This window comes from Hipposideros armiger, unplaced genomic scaffold, assembly GCF_001890085.2.
Source record: "Hipposideros armiger isolate ML-2016 unplaced genomic scaffold, ASM189008v1 scaffold_204, whole genome shotgun sequence".
In the NCBI taxonomy this organism is placed as follows: Eukaryota; Metazoa; Chordata; class Mammalia; order Chiroptera; family Hipposideridae; genus Hipposideros; species Hipposideros armiger.
The window spans coordinates 2,650,661-2,670,646 of record NW_017731554.1 but is presented as its reverse complement, the minus strand read 5'-3'; the positions used below and the strand labels follow the sequence as shown (position 1 = coordinate 2,670,646).

Below are 19,986 nucleotides of genomic sequence, written 5' to 3'. Positions count from 1 at the left end.
CCCCCCACACACAACAAAACAAGTGAAAGGAAAACGTTAAGTGAACCGGAAGTCCGGAGTCCGCGCGCGTCCGGCGCACATGCGCGTACACATTGGTCGGCAGGTCCAGAGTCCGATCCGGACAATGGCGGAGCTGGGTGAGGCGGGCGAAGCGGAATTGCAGCGCCTGGTGGCGGCCGAACAGCAGAAGGCGCAGTTCACTGCACAGGTACGGGGACAGGAACCAGGGTGAAGAGAAAGGAGGATGAAGTACAGGTCCCGGGCACCCGCGGAGCTCTCTATACGCCGGCGGCGCGGTGAGGCCGCCAGATATGCCTGCTCCGCCCGGTTCCCCTCGCAAAAGAAACGAGTCATGGCGCTGCTGCCGCTGGTGACCAGTGGTGCCCAGGTGCCCGCTAAGGATGCCCACCGTGGGGAAAAGAGAAGGCGTAAAGCAGAAAAGGAAGGTTTGGGCGACGCCATGTCTCGGGAGCCTAGTTTATCGATGAGCCCTGTGGGCTGGCATTCGAGAGATCTAGGTTCTAGCCCTGTCTCTGCCACTTATAACTTATAGGCCACGTGCACCTAGACGAGACACCCATCCACAATGGGTCTTGGTTTTGCAGTCGCCCGCTGCCTCTCTGGATTGTGAGGATCAAATGCGGTGATGTATTTGAAAAACGATAGCGGTAGAACATTACTGGGAAAAGGTGGGCTCTGAAGTAACCTGTTTATTCGTTTAGAACAGTGTTTTGGAGCCCTTTCGGCATGGTTGTAACGCCGCGTGGTCCCTTATTAGCTGCATGACTGAGCTACTTAACCACGCCCCTTAAAAGGCGGCAGAAAGGATCGAACTGAATGCTTAGTACCCAGCCTCCTAAATGGTGAGCCCTCGGTAAATGGTTATTTCCCCCCACCTTTTTTTTTTAAGCTGGGGACGACGACTGTTGGTAGGGGTAGGGATTCATGGTGGATAAGAGGCGAGAACCCTGATTATAATTCTTTGGGTCCTGACCATTATGAAAGTGCACACATTTTCTGTGCCTGTTAGGTGCATTTTTCTGGCTTCATTGGATTCTCAATGTGTTCATGACCCCAAAAAGGTTAACAACTTAAATACTGTTCTCTAAGGGATAGGTTTAGAATGAGATGAGTACAGTCGTTTGGGGGGAATTAATTGGTACCATACCTTCCCAGCCTCCACTGGTGCTAGTTTGGGAATATAAAAGAAGGTATTAACCCTGCCTGAAAACTTACATTCTGATTAAGGACCTGACACAATTAAAAAATAATAGACAGTGGTCTTCAAGGAGGTAAGAATTTGAACTGTTTGAATAATGAGTAAAATCTTTAGAGAGGGCATTCCAGGATTATTATTAAGAGTCAAGTTGAGTATGCTGTGTGGGCCTCACTGAAATAGTATGGATTGGGATTAACCAAGGGAGTGCCCTGCGTGGCTAACAGAGAAATTGATGCATTAAGCAAACACAGGGGTGACTTGATGGAAAATATTTTTTAATTACTAAAGAATAGAAAAAGGAAAGGATAAAAGGATTACTGCACTGTGGGGATGAGGAACTGGACCATATGGGTGACAGATTAGGAAGTGAGGAAAGAATAGAGCCCATGGTTCGTTGATTGAAAGAATGGTTTAGTCAGGTGATTAAATGGGAAGGAAATAAGAAAATTGGCAGTTAGGCCCATATGCAGACCCCAATGGTTACTACTTTTCTTTTCTCTTAGGTGCATCACTTCATGGAGCTATGTTGGGATAAATGTGTGGACAAGCCAGGGAATCGCCTAGACTCTCGCACTGAAAATTGTCTCTCTAGCTGTGTGGACCGCTTCATTGACACTACTCTTGCTATCACCAGTAGGTTTGCCCAAATTGTACAGAAAGGAGGGCAATAGGCTGTTCCTTGGGAGAAGGACAGAAGCAGCAACACACTTGTTATTAAGCAGATGGAAGGGCCAGTGGGGGAAAGCTGTCAACCCACTGTCAGGTCAACTTCAGTCGTGCTGATGTTAAGAAGTAACAGATCAAATGTTTAAAAGTGAAATTTATTTGGAATTCAGAAATTCCACATTGTGTCACAATAGTTATTCAATAAATGTGAATTCTCCAACTCATTTTTTAAATCCCATTTTAGGATTTAATAAGATCTCTGATTGACAGGAACACTAGAATAAACGTTCCAAGGCCAGGGCAAATGGGAGATCTTAGGTTTTGAAGAGCCACCCTAAGCCCTACTTAAAGGGGCTGGAAGAACCATCAAAGCCTTAGCCTATTGCATAGAAGAGAAAGGTGAAGAACAGAAAACAGCTTTATTGCTTATACATGACCAAGAAAAGGTAAACATGGCAAAAAAACAAAACAGGCAAGATATGCATTCCTTTGGAAAGAGAGAGGCCTGCTAGTATGGGAGGAAGGGAAGGTCAAGACCCAAACAGAATCAACTTCCTGGAGATGTCTTGTGCCACTGCCCATCTTCCTGAGTGCTTAGAATCATGTCATAGCACAGAAACAGTGCTTTAAAAAAGTGAAGGGCCAGCCGAGTGGCTCAGGTGGTTTAATAGCTCACTCAAGTGTGTGTGCTCTGAACAGCGGTTTGATTTCCAGCCCGAGCTGAGCTGCCAATAGGTGGCAGGATGGCTCAGCTAAATAAATAAATAAAATAAATAAAAAGTGAACACTCCTTAACAACAAAGATTTCACTTGCTCCAAGACAAAAACAATTGCTTTAGGTGAAGAGGTAGTAATTATAGACTGTTCTTCCCCCCGTTGGGCCCCTGTTAATCCCAAAGATAAAAATATACACCATGGAACATTGACAGTTCAGTACTAAAGTATTACTATTTCAAATACATATCCCAAATGGTAGCACCTGCTTATAGTCACAGGATAGGGAACCTCTGGCCAACCATGTATTTTATGACTAAGCATTTTATTAGAAATCTATAAAGAGAACAAATTTAGTAGTTAGAACCACAAAATATTACCACCTCATGAAATGTTGTCATAGTTATATTCTGTTGCTGGTGTCTTACACTGTCATTTTACCATGAAGTATTTCTGTTATTATACATGGGGCTAAAAGTAAGGCCAGGGAGATTTAACTACCTGCTCGGGATCACATAACCAATTAGTGGCAGAACCAAGACAACGAGTCTTGAGTTTTCAAGCTTTTTACTTAGCCCATGTAGTGACAACCAGGAAAAACAATGTCACCTGATCGTCTGCCATAATGAAAAAATTAACTTGTATTCTGCCAGCTTTCTTTCACTTTCAGTGTGATTTTGGTTTCTTAAGAATTAACATAGGGATTGTAGCATCTAGTAAAGGGAAATAATATGGTTTCTGCTTGGTTCTTTAATCCAAAGGCAGAATGGGAAGAATTGGGTATGTCCCTGAGAAGCCTGTTTCATTTTGGAACTGATTCAACCTAGTTCAGGGAAAATCTAAATTTCATTAATAGATTTAGAAATGAACGAGGAGGACAACATTTAAATGGCAGACGCTGCCCTGAACCCTGTTCAGAGCACCATTAGCATGACTGACTCCGAATTCTTCCCCATTTGGTTGAGGACTTACCTAAGACAAGTGCAGAAATAATTTTAAACACAAGTCCATTTAGGCAATATACAGCAATGGAACTAGAAAACCATTTACTATCCAATTACCGTGTTTTAAGGGTATACTAAGTATAGCTACAGTTCCTGTCCAGCAGGTAAATTTGACAGAAAACCCTAGCCTCTTCTAGTAACAGCTGTCTGGATGTTATAAAGGGAAAATCTGTTCTTATTGGACCATGTGTGGGGCCAAAATAAAAATCAAAGCACCAAGGCTGAAGACAAAAAAAGTCAAGTGGCACCTGCTACATAAATCAACGGGAGCAACACAATGTTCCCTTATACCATTCTACACAGTACTGCTTTCCCCAAAATTCAACATTTCAATTGTTGTACCCAGGTCACTGGATTCAGCTTTCTGGGTCCTTTAATTTGCTATATATGCACTCTATGCTGAATGTAATTAATTGCAAAAAATAATCTCTTGAAGAAACTTTCATAACAAAATACCAAATTCCCTATTAACAATGAGGATCAAGTTTAACAAGCCAAAATAGAAGACAAGTCTGTAAGAACGCATATAGATGGCACGGAACAGCTCTGACCTCAAGCCCCCTGTGCTGAGCAGTAGTCACTGGCAAAGCCCCAAGGTGCAAGAGCTGTAAATATCCAGTCACATGGGAAACTGAAGAATGTTTCTTTTGCATTTAGTCATCCTCTGAACTCTCAGCAGACCTTTCATCTGTAGCCACTTTCCAATTTGTGCGTTTGTTTGTCCTCTCCTGTATCTCATTGTTTACTACAGGGACATGAACTTTTTTATCTCTCTTTTTCCTTTTGGTTTTCTTAGTGTCTCTTTCCTCACTTTCCTCAGAACTGCTGGATGCAGAATCAGCTGCCTGAGAAGTGTCACTTTCTGCCTCTAAGACTAAAGCAGATTTTTTGAGAGACTTTTTCCTGGATTTTTTCTTACGCTTATGTGGTTGTTTTCTAGTACTAGAAGCTCCAGTTTCTTCTGAGAACTCGCTTGAGGTATCTGCCGTTATATCTGTGACTTCCTTTTTGCTTTTCTTCTGTTTTTTGTGTGACTTCTTTTTCTGCTTTTTTTTGTGGGATTTCTTTGACTTCTTGTGCTTGTGAGTTTCATGGGTAGATGATTTTACCTGGGGAGATGTTTTTTTTCCATTGGTAATATCTTGCTGATCACTACTAATAAAAAAGAAAATGCTTTACTATAGAAAGTAAAAAGTATATTTCTATTTAATATTCTGAATTCTAGATAGGAAGTTGGGGTTAACATCTGAATTTTAATAGTTTGACATAGGGTTACTATGAGACTTTATCACTTTCAGTGAATTTTTGTTTCCTCATCTTTAAAATGAACATAAAAATTCTAACCTGTCATACTGAATTACTGTATTCCCAGGGATACTATATATAAAAACCTAAGTGCTATAGATGTGTCGAATATCAATCAGGGAAAAAGCAAAATACCAATTGTTTCCCATCTAAATCGCCTGTTACTTCTCAGTTATATTTTTAATGGCAAATGTTACATGCTTTGTAAAAACTAAGAACTCAGTTTACAGTTCAGGCTTTGTACTAATCTTAGTTTCTAACTTTTTTTCCAATAAGCCTAATATGCCTTACCTGTCTGTTTCAAACTCTTCAGGGTATAACTCTTTATAACCACTGTGACCCCATCTGTAAGATGACATATTACACATACTATTAAGGTAATACATACATTTTTGAAAATTAAAATAGACTCAGGAGTGCATGCATACAGACAGACACAGAAATATGGTAGAGCCAACCCCACATTATAGCTCAGTAACTTAGTTGGCTACATTTTTCTGTACTGCACACTATCATTTCAGACACAAAGGACTCCTTTGTCCATTTGTAAGACAACTTGCCATTTTCTTCCTTAAGAAACAAGCAGCTCTTATACTCTGCTCTTTCACTGCAGTACTTCAACAAAAACACTTCATAACATGCTGTATACATTGGTACAATTTTCTTTAAATAACTTTATCGAAATATTATTCATATACCATAAAATTCAGCCTTTTAAGTGTACAAATTCAGTGGCTTTTAGTATATTCAGAGTTGTGCAACCATCAACCACTATCTAATTTCAAAACATTTTCATCACCCCAAAACAGAAACTCCATCTGTTAGCTGTCACTCTCAATTCCTCCCTCTCCTAGAGCCCATGGCAACCACTAATCTACTTTCTGAATTTGCCTATTCTGGGAATTTCATATAAGAAAAAAGCATTAAAATATGTGTCCTTTCGCATCTCATTTTTACTTAGCATTGTGTTTTCAAGGTTCATCCATGTTGTGGCATGTATCAGTACTTTATTCCTTTTACTGCCAAATAACATTCCATTACCATTCCATATACCACATTTTGTTTATCCATTTATCAGCTAAAAGACATCTGGGTTCCCACTTTTTGGCCATTATGCATAATTACACTGTGAACATTTGTGTACAAGTTTATGTAGGGATAATTAATTTTTAAAAGTACACATTCTCAAGCCATGTATCATTAATTGTCACAAGAATTTAGTCACAAACCTGTCTGGCATGTTAGCTTCATAATCATATAACTTCTTGTTCCAGGATTTAGCCTTAAGAAAATTATCTTCCAGTGCTCCAGAAATTTCATTCTTTGGCCTCCAATAGTCTCTCTGAGTTTCATCATCAAAACCATCACTACGCATCCGGCTATGTAAAAAAACAAGAACTTTTTAGATTTGCAAGCAATCGCTGAGGTCACTTTATGGAACACCATGCACAAAACAGACTGAACAAGCTAAGAGGAGGACAAAACAAACTGATAATTTATATTTTTTGAAAATCATAAAAAGACATGATCTGTTCCTCTTATAAGTTTGTACAGATGTCCAATGAAAACTGGACCATTACTACCTATCCTATTGCAGAATATAAATGAAACGACTTCTGGACTGTGGCACTATATAGCTCACTAACTCGCAAGTAGGAGGGCATGCAAAGTGGGAAGCAGAGCATAATCACAGCTGGGGACATTCCAAACTACCCTAGAGATTCTGAAATACACTCCCTGGAAAGCCAGCAACTTGCTGTAGTGAGGTCACAGTAACGATGGAAACGAGGCACAATCCGTGAGTATGTTGGGATAGAGAACCACTGATTCAATCTGTGCTTACAATATCCACTAAACCAGTCACTAAGCCAGCTAATGAGTTTCCAAAAATGTTTTAAGAGCTCCTCTGTGCCAGGCACTTTTCTAGCTACAGGGAAAATAATGCGAATGAGACAGAATCCCTGTTCCTAAAGAGAATAAGTTTTAAAGATTTATTCACCATGACAGGCATTAGTAGTCCACTGTAAAAGAACAGTACATATTTTGTTCCTGGAAGTGCCACTTGGGATTGAACAACCACAATACAAAACACATCATCTGCACTAATAAATAGTACAGTACTTCTAAATTCTCGAAGGACAATTTTCAGAGAGAAAACAGACTGAAATAATATGTATTTTTATGTTGACACTGCTTTCTTGACCATGGATGCCCTGCCTACTTTCTTATCTGAAGCTATTTACACACAGCTGTCACACTCCAAAATCCACATACCCTGCAGGCACACTCATTCTCCTTAAGTATCTCACTATTAACTATTTTCCTGGGTGGCTTTAGAAATCAGCATTATTACTTTTACTAATAATTCATACACACAGTTGTATACTAACAGGCATATGAGGCCTAACAGATGTTCCTAATACTCAAGACATTCCTATACTGCCACAGGTAAGACAACTAAGCCTGTATAATCCTTCATATTTACACTCAAATTATTAAGAAGGTAATGTCAAAGGCTGTGTGATTTGGCAAAAATGATAGGGTAAAGAAAAAGCTGAGATACAAATAGAAAATCTGAGGTTAAAAGACATCAGGTAAGTTTGAATCCACAGAATCCTTAACATTTACAATTGTTCAAGGTAGAATTTTTAAATTCTCCATTGCAAATAAGTACAAAGAGGGACCATATGCAGCATAGCCATTACCTTCACGCTTGAGTCTAGATTTATGAAAGAGGAAAGGCTTAAGGACTCACAAAACTGAATTCATCTAGAACACACCAAAAATTTTTTAAACAAAAATTGATTCTGAGTAAGATGAGATTTATTTTGGTTCTCAGATCTGCAACTTCACCTTGAACTGCTGGGTAACATTTTCCTTTTGGTCCCCCGGTAAGCATCTTCCATCTGTTTCTCCAATTCTCTTATTTTCCACATATCTGATTCCTCCTGAATCTAGATTTTTTTTTTTAAAGAAAATAAATAAGTTACTACAAACAACACTACATCACAGGCAAGTAACTGAAAATACACTCTGCACTAATCATTGGATTTTAGACAGGGTTATGATAAAAAAAAAACCTGGGAAACTATTATTGCGTTATTGGAAAAGTCATAATGTATTTTTTCTGTTTCTCGTTGCAAAAATGCATCATGACTTTTCCAACAACCCAATAATTCTGGTTTTTCTAGTGTGGTTAAACAATCCAACCCAGTAAATCTCAAATATGTAGAATTCTGCAGCAACAGAACTTTGTAACCACTACACAGACACACAGCTTTATCAATTTTGCAAGTATGCTACAATTAGCAAATGATAATCCCTTATGTTTCTAAAATGCTTTATGATTTTAATTATATCAATAGAACCTTAAGCAATCTTATAAGGAAAGCAAAGCAGATACCATTATTATATTTTACTGAGAAGAAACAAAAGCTGAGATTTTACCAAAGTGAAAACGCTAGTGAGGAGAGGTCTTTAAACTTTCTAGGCTAAGTTTCTTTTCACAACATTACATTTTTTGTTAAAGCAAAACAAAATAAAACAGCATGAGAATTGCTAGAGAATTCCCTGAATAGCAGATTACAACTGACCAAAAAACAAGAATATGTTTTATATCCAAGTCCTATAATATTAGGTTAAATCTGTGTCAGATTTATGTATTTTATCCACCACTTTCAAATCGAAGCTCACCATTCAATTAGGGATGATTTAATGCAATTATAGAGGCTGCTTAGGTAATAAGTTATACCCTCAGAATCAAAATATCAGGTGCTATGATAGTAGTAACACTTATGATCAAACTAGGAGTTGTAGAATTCACCAAAGAAAACCAAACAAGGGCCTTGGCTCTCTTTTCATTATATGTGCTGTCCTAGGTGACCCCATCTACTCTCATGACCTCTATCATTTCCTACATGTCAATAATCCCCAAACCTGTATGTCCAGCCTCAACTTCTTTCCTTTAAGTCTGAATTTCCGGCTGTTTGGACATCCTATAAGCACCTCACCATCAATATGTTCAAAAACAAACTAATAACCTTTCCCATCATCTCTGTCCCTTTTCTTTTGTTCCCCATTTCAATTAATGCCATCACCATCATTCACCCAGTCACAGAAGGTAGTTCTATTTAATTCCATAATTATCAGTACCACCCAGTCACTAATTTCTTTGGATTTTACCTCCTAAATTCATCACCTTCATCTCTACTGTCACTGCTTTCATGTGAACTCATCATCTCTCACCTAGAACACTGTAATTCCCTCCTAATTGGTCTACTGTTTCACCCCATCTGATCTATCCCCTACCCCGCTAAAATATCATCTTTTTAAAATACAATCAAGTCACACCCGGCTTAAAAAGATTTGATGGTTTTATTGCCTAGAGGAAAAAGTCTAATCTCCAAAAGCATCACAATCCATTCAGGCCTCATCTTCTGACACTAACCCCCAGATTCCCTAGTTTATAGATGCACAGAATTTCTTGCCATGCCCCAAGTACCTCATGCATTTTCTTGTTGCCATATGTTGGTACATGATATTCTCTCTGTACGGAATAATCTTTTACATCTGGTAAACTTGAACCTGTTCATTCAGAACTAGTTCAAATATCAGCACCTCAAATATCATCCATTCTGTAAAGCCTTTCCTAATCCCCTAAGGCAGATTTCATTATTCCTTCCTCCATGCACTGAAACATTTTATAGTACCCAAAAAACTGTATTGTAATTATCTTTTTTATTCATCTTTGTATCTTCCAACTGTAGCAAAACAATGCTTGGCACACTGTTATGCCCTCATTAAGTGCTGAGGAATAACTAGATTGTACCTCTCACCTTATTATGAGCATCTGTGTGCCGGATGACATTCCTCAAGAGGACTTTCCCCAATGGAACCCGGGACATTCTTCAATCTGAAATGAATCAATAACATTTAATAATGATAATATCCTTTATTACCTTATCTTTTATTATAATGTTATAAAGAAGCATGAGGGTAAAGGAAATATCGCTGAACTAGAAGTCAGAGTTCTTGAGGATGTATTTTTTTCTTCACCGTTAAAAGAAGAAAATGCCTGACCACACTAACGTGAGGATGAAAGGAGATAATGTACACTGGAGTTCTTTGAAATAACATCATTTTATTTAATCCTCAAAATAACTTTTATGAAGCAAGTATCTTCTTTTGGAAATTCCCTTAAAGCCATAACTTGCCCCAGTCCACACTGTCCAAGTCAAGCAAGGTCCAGGTTAGAAAACTGTCGAATCCCAAAGTTTGTTTGCAATGAAGCAAATACCTCCATTTGTGTGTCAGGGACCACAACGGTAACAAAAACTGACGCCTAAAAACATCAAATGCTGAGATGCCCTATATTTCTCCACTCAGGGTAATTTTGTTTTCTGTTTTGTGCAAAAGCCTCAAAAAAAAAAATAGATGGCAGGGCTATTCACATGTGTAGCTCGCAGGGGCTTTGTGCAACCACCCCACCGCTCACTCACCCCTCGATCCTGAAGAAATCAGGCATCTTGTTAGTGGGAGACGAAGAACCACTCCATTATAAGATCTCCTCCGACCCAGGAAGCCAAGGAGTCAGGGCTCAAAGGCAGCTCTGCAGCATCACCCGAGTCCTTCGTGAAAACGCAGCCTTCCCACGGGTTATTCTGCCCTCACCCGTGCCCGAGGCAACGGCTGCCTTTCCCTCAGCCTAGACCGACCCGCAGATACCTCTCCAGACTGAGGCCCGAGGCTGCGCCGGCGCGGAATCGGGACGCCGGGGTTGGCTGGGGCATTCCCCACTCACGCTCCTCTGGGATGGACCCGGGGGTCGGGTTTCGCTCCCAGTGGGGACGCTTTGGACGGGTAAGACCCTCGACTGGGCCCCAAGAAGTATCTAAAGTGCCTCAAGTGGGGGTTGAGGCTCCCAAGAGGAAGACAGAGAAATTACCCCCATCTTTGTCATCGGGATCCCTGCCCCCCAGCGGCGAAGGAGCTCCCGGTAACCTTCCCTCCAAACGCCCTCCCTACACACATACACAGAAACACACCCATACCGTGCGCCGCAGCCTCGCGTGGCGGGGGTTGGGGGGAGGAAGCGGCCTGGGAGGAAAGGGAGCAAGCGTCCCTTTCAGGCCGGAAGTCGTGCTCCTGAGAAATTCTTCCCACCAACAGGCGATCCAGAGACTCCCACAGAGAGGGTTTCCAGGACACTCAAGAAGTCAACAAATGCAGAAGAGAGGCGGGAACCTTCCTGAAAAAGAATTGGGTCGGGCTCAGATGAAAAAGTGAGGCCAGCACCAGAAGGACGAGATTCCGGAACTGGATGTACAAAGACCTTTCTACCGAGAGCTTGCCGGACCCAATTAGATGCTGTACCCAGTCTGGTTACCCGGGCAACAGGCGTCGCGGTTTGTCAGGAACCAAGAGGTGGGTTCGCAGACCTCTGGAATGATTGTCCTTTAGTTAAGTTTCCTATTTAGTCTAACCCTCATATAGTATTCAAGAAACCCAAAGCTCCTCTTTTCCTGCTCCAGGTCACAGCTTGTAGGTGATAAAGCTAAGATCGGAATCTAGGCATTCTGGCTCCACAGTTCATGCTTTTGACTAATAATAAGCTAGGCTGAGGATTGAGGAAGTCTCATGTGCCCCTCACCTCACACAAACCTCTGGCAATATCCAGACTGGATAGGAACCAGTCAGCCAAAACCCAGGTGCTGGAAAAAGCAAGTCACTGGGAAATCTAGTCTTAAAACTCTTTCCCCTTAGGGCTTGTGAGGGTCAAAGCAGAGGTAAGTCCTTATTATCTGAGATGACAACTTGAGAATTTAGGAAGGGTACTAGATAATTTGAGAATAAGGAAAAGGTAAAATGGTACTGATCCACAGTCTTTTAGACACAAGTCTTAAGGATAGGTGTTAACTTCACCAAAACAATTCCTGAATTGTTCTTCCTTCCCCCAAAGAAAAAATGAATCAACAGTTACACTGGTTTTTTTGCCTAAGTCATGTCTTTCCACAGACTTAAGAGGCCTATTCACCTCAATCATGGAATCATCTTCAAAGGGTCTGCTCACCCAAGTTACGCAATTCTGGAACCTCCTAGATGACCTGGCTGAAAGTAACCCTGAGAGCTATGAGAAGTTCATTCAACAGCAGCTGAAACAAGGGAAACAGCTCTGTGCTGCCCCAGAACCACAGCTCTGTCTACAAACCAGAATCCTGGTATGTAGAGTTGGTGCCCAGGGCTAGGGAGGTCCTGTATGAAATAATCCTGGGACCAGAGATGAGCTTACCCAAAGCTATTGGTACTGTAATACAAGAAAACTTGAGGGGAACTGCCACTCTATAAATGGAAAATGAAATGTTGTGTGGAAGATTGTGTTGAAGGAATAAATGTGGGAAATTCATATTTGATATATTTTGGAGATCTCAAAATGAGCCAATTTTTTTCTGTTAGAATGAAAATAAAAAGTAATATGTTGGTTTAATAGAGAATCATCAAGTTGGAGATTTTCAAAGAAAGAATTTATTTGTTTGAGGAGGTAAGGAAGTGTTGAAAGAGGGTCAAATTCGCCTAGAACAGCTGCTTAGATCAATTCCCTCTTCCTCTTCCCAGTTCCTCTGGGGCAGCACCTGGATTCTTGATGAAAAGCCAACAGCTCTGGGGTAATTAGATAACAGTATAATTTCTCAAACACAGTTTTAATACATACAGTGACTTAATTGGAGCCTAAAATTCTCACTCTTCAAATTCTGCGGTGTATTACCACCTGTAGGATATTATTTTAAAATAAAGTGCTAGCTTTTGAGATATGCAAAATTATTTGATTTCTAGAAACCAAAAGAAAAACTACTTTTTATCAACTTATGTCAGTGGAAAAGGATTCCAGCTCCCCAATCAACCACTCACCCAGTGCCTCTCAGTGTTGGCAGACCAGAAGATATGTCTGAGACATCAGGTACATAGAATTATGGGAGAGAAAGCACATTTTAAAATATTTTATTGGGAATAGCATGGACCAGATTTTACTTGGTAAAAGGCATTACAAGTAAAATATTTTATTTGGTTATAATGTCATGACTAATAAATGTACCTTTCTGCAAACTGATAGTTTGTCTAATAATACGAGCTGTTTGTAACCCATATAAAATGCCAAGAAATACCCTAATTGAAGTTTTATGTGTATAGCATCATTGCGATTGCCTCTGAAAAATACAGGAATAAAATGTATAGTTTCTAGCTTTATCAGAATTATGGCTTAATATATTACCTGACCATATTGGTAGTGAAATAAGTTGTCTTCATTTCATACCCTCTGAATTACACCACAGATGTTTACACGATCATCGACGTTGCCTACAATCCTGATGTTCTCCAGGCAGCAGAAAAGGACCAAGTGAGAAAAGATCAGTTAATACGGATGGCCATGAAATGCATTGAGGAACAACTCCAGTTCACTCTCTCACATTTTTACCATATTACCAAATTTAAAATAAAAGGAAGCATTCAAAGGATGAAACAAAATCTGATGGGAATCCAAACTGACCCCACAGATTCAAAAGAAAAAATGAGAAAGGGTAAGTTAATGAATGTAAATGGAAAATTAAACTGATTTAAATTTTTAAAGATGAGAAACTTTAGAAAAAGATGAAGATACTAGAAATATTTGCATGTTCTTAAAGATTTTTAAATCCTACAAACTTTTAAACCAAATTCTTTAGTTTAAGATTCTTTTAAGATTCCCAAACTAATATGTCTGCATCTCGCCATCTTGGATAACACTACATATATTACAGCTCATAGCCTGATTGTATTAATGTTGATTAATTTTGTGATTTCATCTCCCCTTTTTTTTTTCATAAAGAACTAACCCTTGAACAGATAAGAAACAGTACTGTGAGCAATCCAGATGACTTCCCTCATCTTTTACTGCCAAAAGACCATGTTTCAGGCAAAACAGGGTGCCTGATAGAAGAGATTTCCAGTACAGAGATCCAAGTGGAGATGAAGAGACCAGCGTATGAATTAAAATTTGTGGTGGATCAGAATAAGAAACCGCTGAAAATTGAATTAAAAGTTGAATTACCTGGTATTAATTCAGTATCTCTCTGTGACCTCAGTGTTTCTGAGGTAGGTTAAATAGATAATACTGTAAATTTGTATCAGTCAACATTCACTCTATTATGTTATGGTAACAAACTCCACAATCTCAGTGGCTTACAATAATTTGCTCAGGTTACATGTCATCTAGGCTTCCTCTGCTCCACAAATCTTGCACATTTCATGATATAGGTGAAGAAGCAATTCCTATCTGACTATGGCATTCTCCTGGCAGAGGGAAAATAGAAATACAATGGATCCTAAAACTTCCTCTCAGACATGGCATATATCACTTTGACTCACCTTCTATTGACCAAAGCAAGTCACGAGACCGAGTCCTACATCAATAGGGCAGGAAGAATACTCTTCTTAAGGACAGGAAGTCACATGGCAGAGATATATGTATAATCCTCTCACAAGCAAATAATTGGCAACAATCCTACAGTCTAACACAGTCAACCCTCTTGGTCACAAATATTTGCATCTTTCCCCAAGGAAAACACCTCCAATCCTAGTACTTTTGATGACAAAAGGACAGGATTTTGTCATCAAAAGCATTCTGCTCCTCCCGAACCAGACTTACAAACTGCAAACACAAGTTATCTACTTTCATAACCCCACGCACTATACAATGTGGAATGGGGAGAAGATAACTACAGTTAAGTGTCAATTCAGAAAAGGGAAAAATATGAAGCACACAGCAGGTGCTGGTACACAGCAATTCTGAAATCCTGGTAAGCAGATATTTTGAGGGTCCCTTTCCTGGAGGCAGAGGATGTTCTCACTTAGGGCCACGACAAGGTTCCTTGATTACCTGGCCCCCAGTTCCATTTTTTCCCATTACCTTCAGTTCCATTCTTTGGGAGTGTTGTTGCTTTTCCCCTTCATTATCTACCTTGGCCACATCTGAAAAGAGCATTGGAGAATGTGGCATCCTTAGGTACCTGTTTCATGCCCATGCAATGTTAGGGTCCTAAGGCTATTTTAACTTAGTTTTAGTCCAGACTGGCAACATTTTATTTCTTCAATTCCAGTCAATAATATACCCCACAATCCTTTTTTAGACATGTCAGTTTTTCAGTGGCCTGTGTTTTTTTACTTAATAGCTGTTGTTTGAGCCAAATGTAAGGATTTACTGAGGTCCACCTCAACCCAGTTAGAGATTTTAAGAAAGGGTATAAAGACTTACGATTTAGTCTTTGCTTCTTGGCTGCCTTAATCAGTCTTTGTTCATAAAAAACAAAAGATCTCGATGTTATCCTTTACTTGTTGAAAATAAAAATTAGTTGCATTTTTGCCCTCAAGTCTTAAAATTTCTGGGCTCTGAATATTCTTTCAACTCTACTTGCAAGCTGGTAAATTTTTTTCTAAGCTCGTCTTTTTGTAATACCTTGTTAAATGTAGCTAATAAAAATCAATGCATGCTACCAACATTCTTTTTTCCCCACTTTACCTAAAGCCACAAATTAACTAGGCATATAATTTTTCTTCCAAGTTTTTGTGGTAGCTTTACTAAGGGTTTTATCACTATAAAACACGGATCACCATCTTTCCAGTCTCCAGTGTTTCCTTGCTGTTGCTGTATACCTGCAACTAATATAATATTGAATATAAACTGTAATTGAAAAAAAAAATCCTGAGGGTAGAACAAGGTTTCCTTGCTGTTTGCTAGTCCACCCCAAAGTCAATGCACATAATTTAGGATGACAATACCCATTATCTGGTACTGCTATCAGTTAATTTTTGATGTGTTGAGCAACAGTAACAATCTCAAAAGCTCAAGGATTTACATCTGGCAACTTTATTGCTCATTGCAAGTCACATAGCAATAATGGGATTCTCTTCTTATGGGAAAGCAGTAAATAACTGGGAACAATAATCCAATAACACTGCTTTTAAGCAGGAAATATTTTTCTATTTTCATCTTTTAAAATCACTCTTGGTTTACTACTTTTAGGATGATTTATTGATTGAGGTCTCTGAGAAGTACAGATTACATCTGAATCTTCCAGAACCTGTGAATCCTGAAATGACGACAGCAAAATTTATGAAAGAGAAAACTACATTAATCGTCACAATGCCATTGATGTAAGTCAAGAGCATCATGTGTTTTGGGTTTTCAGTGCTGAAGTTACAGGACCTTCATTATGGTGAACAAGGAGGTAGTGGTTTTTCTTAAACACTAGTTTCATATTTTCTAAGAGTTCCTTTTGGTGGAATGAGATTTTCTCATTAGCTGTTCTTTTTTTTTAAAACTTTCTCCTCAAATAAACTTGGCATTAAGCAAAAACTACTAAAAACAGTATTGCCACGATATACTTGTTTTGAAGATATTTGTAATGGTCTTAAGTAACTTAAATACCATTTGAGGAAATTCTATTTAACACGTGAGAATTGTTTAGTGGTTGAAAAAAAAATTTGTCTCTAGTAAATTTTTGCATCAGGAATAAATCACAGATTCTGCAAGTTTATTACCAAAGTGGGCCATAGCAGTTAAGTTTCCTCCAGCAGTAAAAATACAGATCCAGTGTAATCATATGCAAACCTATGCTTCTGTGAATCTCTGCTTCTATAAAACAGCTGTCAGGGGTCCAAGCTACCCAGGTGTACAATACAAAATACATCCAACTCTAAGAAAAAGGAGTTGACTTTAGGACAAGTGCCTTTCTCCTAAGAAAATAATTTTTAAAAATACAGAAGTGATGTACTTTTCAACTCCCATTCATCTGAGTTGTCAGATAATTGTTCAATACAAAGGTATCAACTTTCCAATTTATATCTTATGTAAGCAATGTTTACAATCTTTAAACATCCCTAATTATCTTATCTAGATACAAAACTTCCCTGTATTACTAGTTTCTAGTTCTTTAATTACTAGTTTCTAGGTCTTTAAATAAAGTCCTTATTAATTTTAAAACTTTTTAACTTCTGTGACTTTAAAAACATATTCTTAAAACTGGCTTGGATTTGAGTCTTTCTAGAAATAGGATAATTTATCGTGTGAAAATTTTCTAGAACTATATGATGTCCTAAAATTAACAAAGCTATTATATAGTCTCATCCCTCAAAAAACAGTATGCTTTCACCCTATCTTTTCTTCAGACAAAATCGCTGACCAACTTATTTCCTAGAGACTCCCGTAACCACATGAAACTGGCTGAATCTCCACTATTTTATTCTGGACAAAAAGGGGCGTTATACTAAACCTGATAAGCTCAGGCGAGGCCTGCATGGTAGGCCTGACAAACTCAGAAACCGAAAGTAACCACATAGGATGGTCTGAACATAAAAATTGCTAACTAAAAGCGGGTCATGGCCAGTAGTCACATCCTTGGCCCATAGCTTCCTTGACAAAAGTTAATCTTTACCTTAAGTGAGCCTATTGTCTTTTTCATCCAAGATAACAGTGCCTTGGACAGTCAGAATAATCCCTTTCCTCGGACTCCTTAGGGCACAACCCACTACACCAGAGCCCAACTACAGAACCCCTCATTGTTATCTTGTTCCCCTGAATACCATCTCTAGGTGCTGTACCCACCAACGTAAAAGAAGGGTCTTTCCATTTTACTTTTTATCCAATCCCAGAGATTTCCCCACTTTGCTTTCTCCTACCCCCTTAATCTACCACCAATGGATTTCATGTAACAATCCTTACACTCCTCCTTTGAGTCTTATAAAATAAACTGCAAAACTGCCATTCTCCAGACCATTTCCTAATCCGTTGAGATTTTGTTTCCCAGCAATTGTTAGATTGGTTCAAATAAACTCATTAAAGTTCTCTACAGGTTTGTACGTTTCTTCAGACAACTCGCAGTGCTTAGGAGTTACTTATGTCAGCAGCTATGTATTTGTGTACTCATTAATAAAATGCATACCAAGATCTAATATACTTAATGTTTAAATGTTAAATTTATATCCTAGTTATTTCCCAAAATATTTTCATTTATTTCAGTGTGTTTTATATTCATAAAAACATTTCCACCTCCACCTCCCTACAGAAAGCAAAACTTTGCCCAGGAAGAGCATTAACTAATAATGAACTGTGGAGTAGTTTAAATTTGAATCTTACCAAGATATTTTCTTCAAAACTTGAAATTATTTGAGATGGACATTAATTATCCTTGATTTAGAAACCAGATTTTTCTATAAACTTGCTTTGAGGTCATCCTTGCAATACAGCCCTGTCATCTCTCGCACTGGTCAACCTCTCCTGTAGACCATGCCTTGGGATTCCATAACTACATTGACAAACCTCAGGACTGGAATAAAATACCTAACAGAGCAGCCCACTTTCCTCTTGCTGTGCGCCACACCCCAACATGAGGTGCTTCAGTAACTCCCTGAGCTTCATTTAGCAGAGTATATCCTTCTAAACTCAGTTCCTATTTAACCAGTTCTATAAACTCAAAATGTATCTGTATTAAGAGCTTACACATATATAGCTGCTGTCCCTCGTCTTACTCATTTCATGTGAAAATTACCAACAGATCAAAAATTAGACCAGACACATTAAAAACATAGTTTTGTTTGTAAGCAATCTAACTGGAACCAAAACCACTATTTCTAACTTATTCTTTCAGTTCTGGTAAGAGAAATAGACTGAATCAGATTTTGATTATAGGTCAGATTAATTTTTAACTCAGAACAATTTTTATTAGAAGTCAACTTTTTATTTCTTTTCCAAGGGAGTAGAAGAGCCGTAAGTATTAGCAAAGAATGAATTATCTTTGAAGTTTCATGTATTTGAACCAGATGTGGCTCATACTGATGATGGTCCCTTGTGATAAGCTTGTTCTTTCAGTTCAAGCTATAATTACTAATTACTGTATTGACTTGTTTTCATAATACAGCAAGGGAAATATTTATGGAATATATGGAGTGTCACTTGTGTACCACGCAATAATAAACATTTAGAAACAGATTCAACAATGAAAGACCTAAATTTCAAGGCATAGCTCCACATATTACATATACAAGGAAGCATTAGTCAGATTTATTTTAAATAGCCATAAACAATTCCAAATATTTATTAAAACACATCAATTCAATAGAAAGCTTGGAATTGTGATAATGTTCCCAATTCATTTTAATTATCTTGAATATCACCTCCTCCTTCTCCCCCAGCAGAAGAGAAGCAAATCATAAACAAACTGGAAAAAAATATTTAGACTGATAAGGGAGTAAGCAATCTAAGTAACGGATTTCTCTCCAATAGGACTTTAGGGCTTTCTTATGTTACATGAGACAACCCTGGGGGTAGAAAAACACAGAATTCCTTTTTGTACACATTCAACATTTTTTACTTTAAGTAGAAATGACCACTTTGTTTTGGTCATCATCCTTTAGTACTCTAAACTGTTCACCAATTGATCTCTCTCCCTCTTCTTTTCAGATAAGACTTGGTGATATATGGACTTTGGCACATATCTCACTAGAAACCATACTTTACATATATACACTTATTCCATAGTTACTTGATATAGTTTTCTAAAGTAATTTGAGTAGTAAATTCTGGTAATGACCGTATTTCCCCATGTATAAGACGCACCCTTTTTCGAAAAACGGGGTGTAAAACCTGGGTGTGTCTTATACAGTGGCTGTAGATTTTTTTACTTGCATTTCCCACTTTTTCCACGCTTGTCTTTGCGCTCATTGTTTCGCATTTGTTACCGGTATATTAGGTTATGTTTTGCCACATTCTGTCCAGAAATGGCTCAGAAAAGAATTCAAGTTAAAAGTGATCCAGTTTGCAAAAGTGAATGGAAATCATGCTGCTGAACATAAGTTTGGTCCTCCTCCAACTGAGAAAACAATCCGAGACTGGCTATGGTTGGGAGTTTTGACGATGATGAGGAGTTGTATGAATTTTATGATGAATAAAACTTGAGTTCAATAACTTAATGTAATACATTTTTTTTCAAATTTCAGGCCCCAAAATTAAGGTGCATCTTATACATGGGGAAATACGGTACATTCATTTGC

General features: G+C 38.6%; 3 protein-coding genes across 5 annotated transcripts; 2 read left to right on the top strand and 1 right to left on the bottom strand.

The window, feature by feature from the left end:
• Positions 1-64: 64 nt before the first annotated feature.
• On the top strand, positions 65-2,108 carry TIMM8B (translocase of inner mitochondrial membrane 8 homolog B). Its single transcript, XM_019653647.1, has 2 exons — positions 65-208; positions 1,723-2,108. Exons 1-2 carry the CDS (start codon positions 80-82, stop codon positions 1,888-1,890), a joined length of 297 nt encoding a protein of 98 aa, XP_019509192.1. The 5' UTR covers positions 65-79; the 3' UTR covers positions 1,891-2,108.
• A 177-nt stretch (positions 2,109-2,285) lies between these two features.
• NKAPD1 (NKAP domain containing 1) lies at positions 2,286-11,221 on the bottom strand. Of its 3 annotated transcripts, none has more exons than XM_019653644.1 (6): positions 10,407-11,221; positions 9,744-9,820; positions 7,762-7,862; positions 6,138-6,287; positions 5,200-5,253; positions 2,286-4,758 (listed from the first exon to the last, which is right to left on the bottom strand). In XM_019653644.1, the coding sequence occupies exons 2-6, from the start codon at positions 9,810-9,812 to the stop codon at positions 4,257-4,259; spliced, it is 876 nt and encodes a 291-aa protein (XP_019509189.1). In that variant the 5' UTR covers positions 9,813-9,820; positions 10,407-11,221; the 3' UTR covers positions 2,286-4,256. The 3 variants fall into 3 exon arrangements, with proteins under 3 accessions (XP_019509189.1, XP_019509191.1, XP_019509190.1); XM_019653646.1 differs by having other exon boundaries at positions 2,286-4,755; XM_019653645.1 differs by having other exon boundaries at positions 10,959-11,077.
• A 29-nt stretch (positions 11,222-11,250) lies between these two features.
• On the top strand, positions 11,251-18,971 carry PIH1D2 (PIH1 domain containing 2). The gene is made up of 6 exons (XM_019653643.1): positions 11,251-11,331; positions 11,923-12,125; positions 12,739-12,862; positions 13,236-13,481; positions 13,769-14,034; positions 15,962-18,971. The coding sequence occupies exons 2-6, from the start codon at positions 11,949-11,951 to the stop codon at positions 16,094-16,096; spliced, it is 948 nt and encodes a 315-aa protein (XP_019509188.1). The 5' UTR covers positions 11,251-11,331; positions 11,923-11,948; the 3' UTR covers positions 16,097-18,971.
• Positions 18,972-19,986: the final 1,015 nt, after the last annotated feature.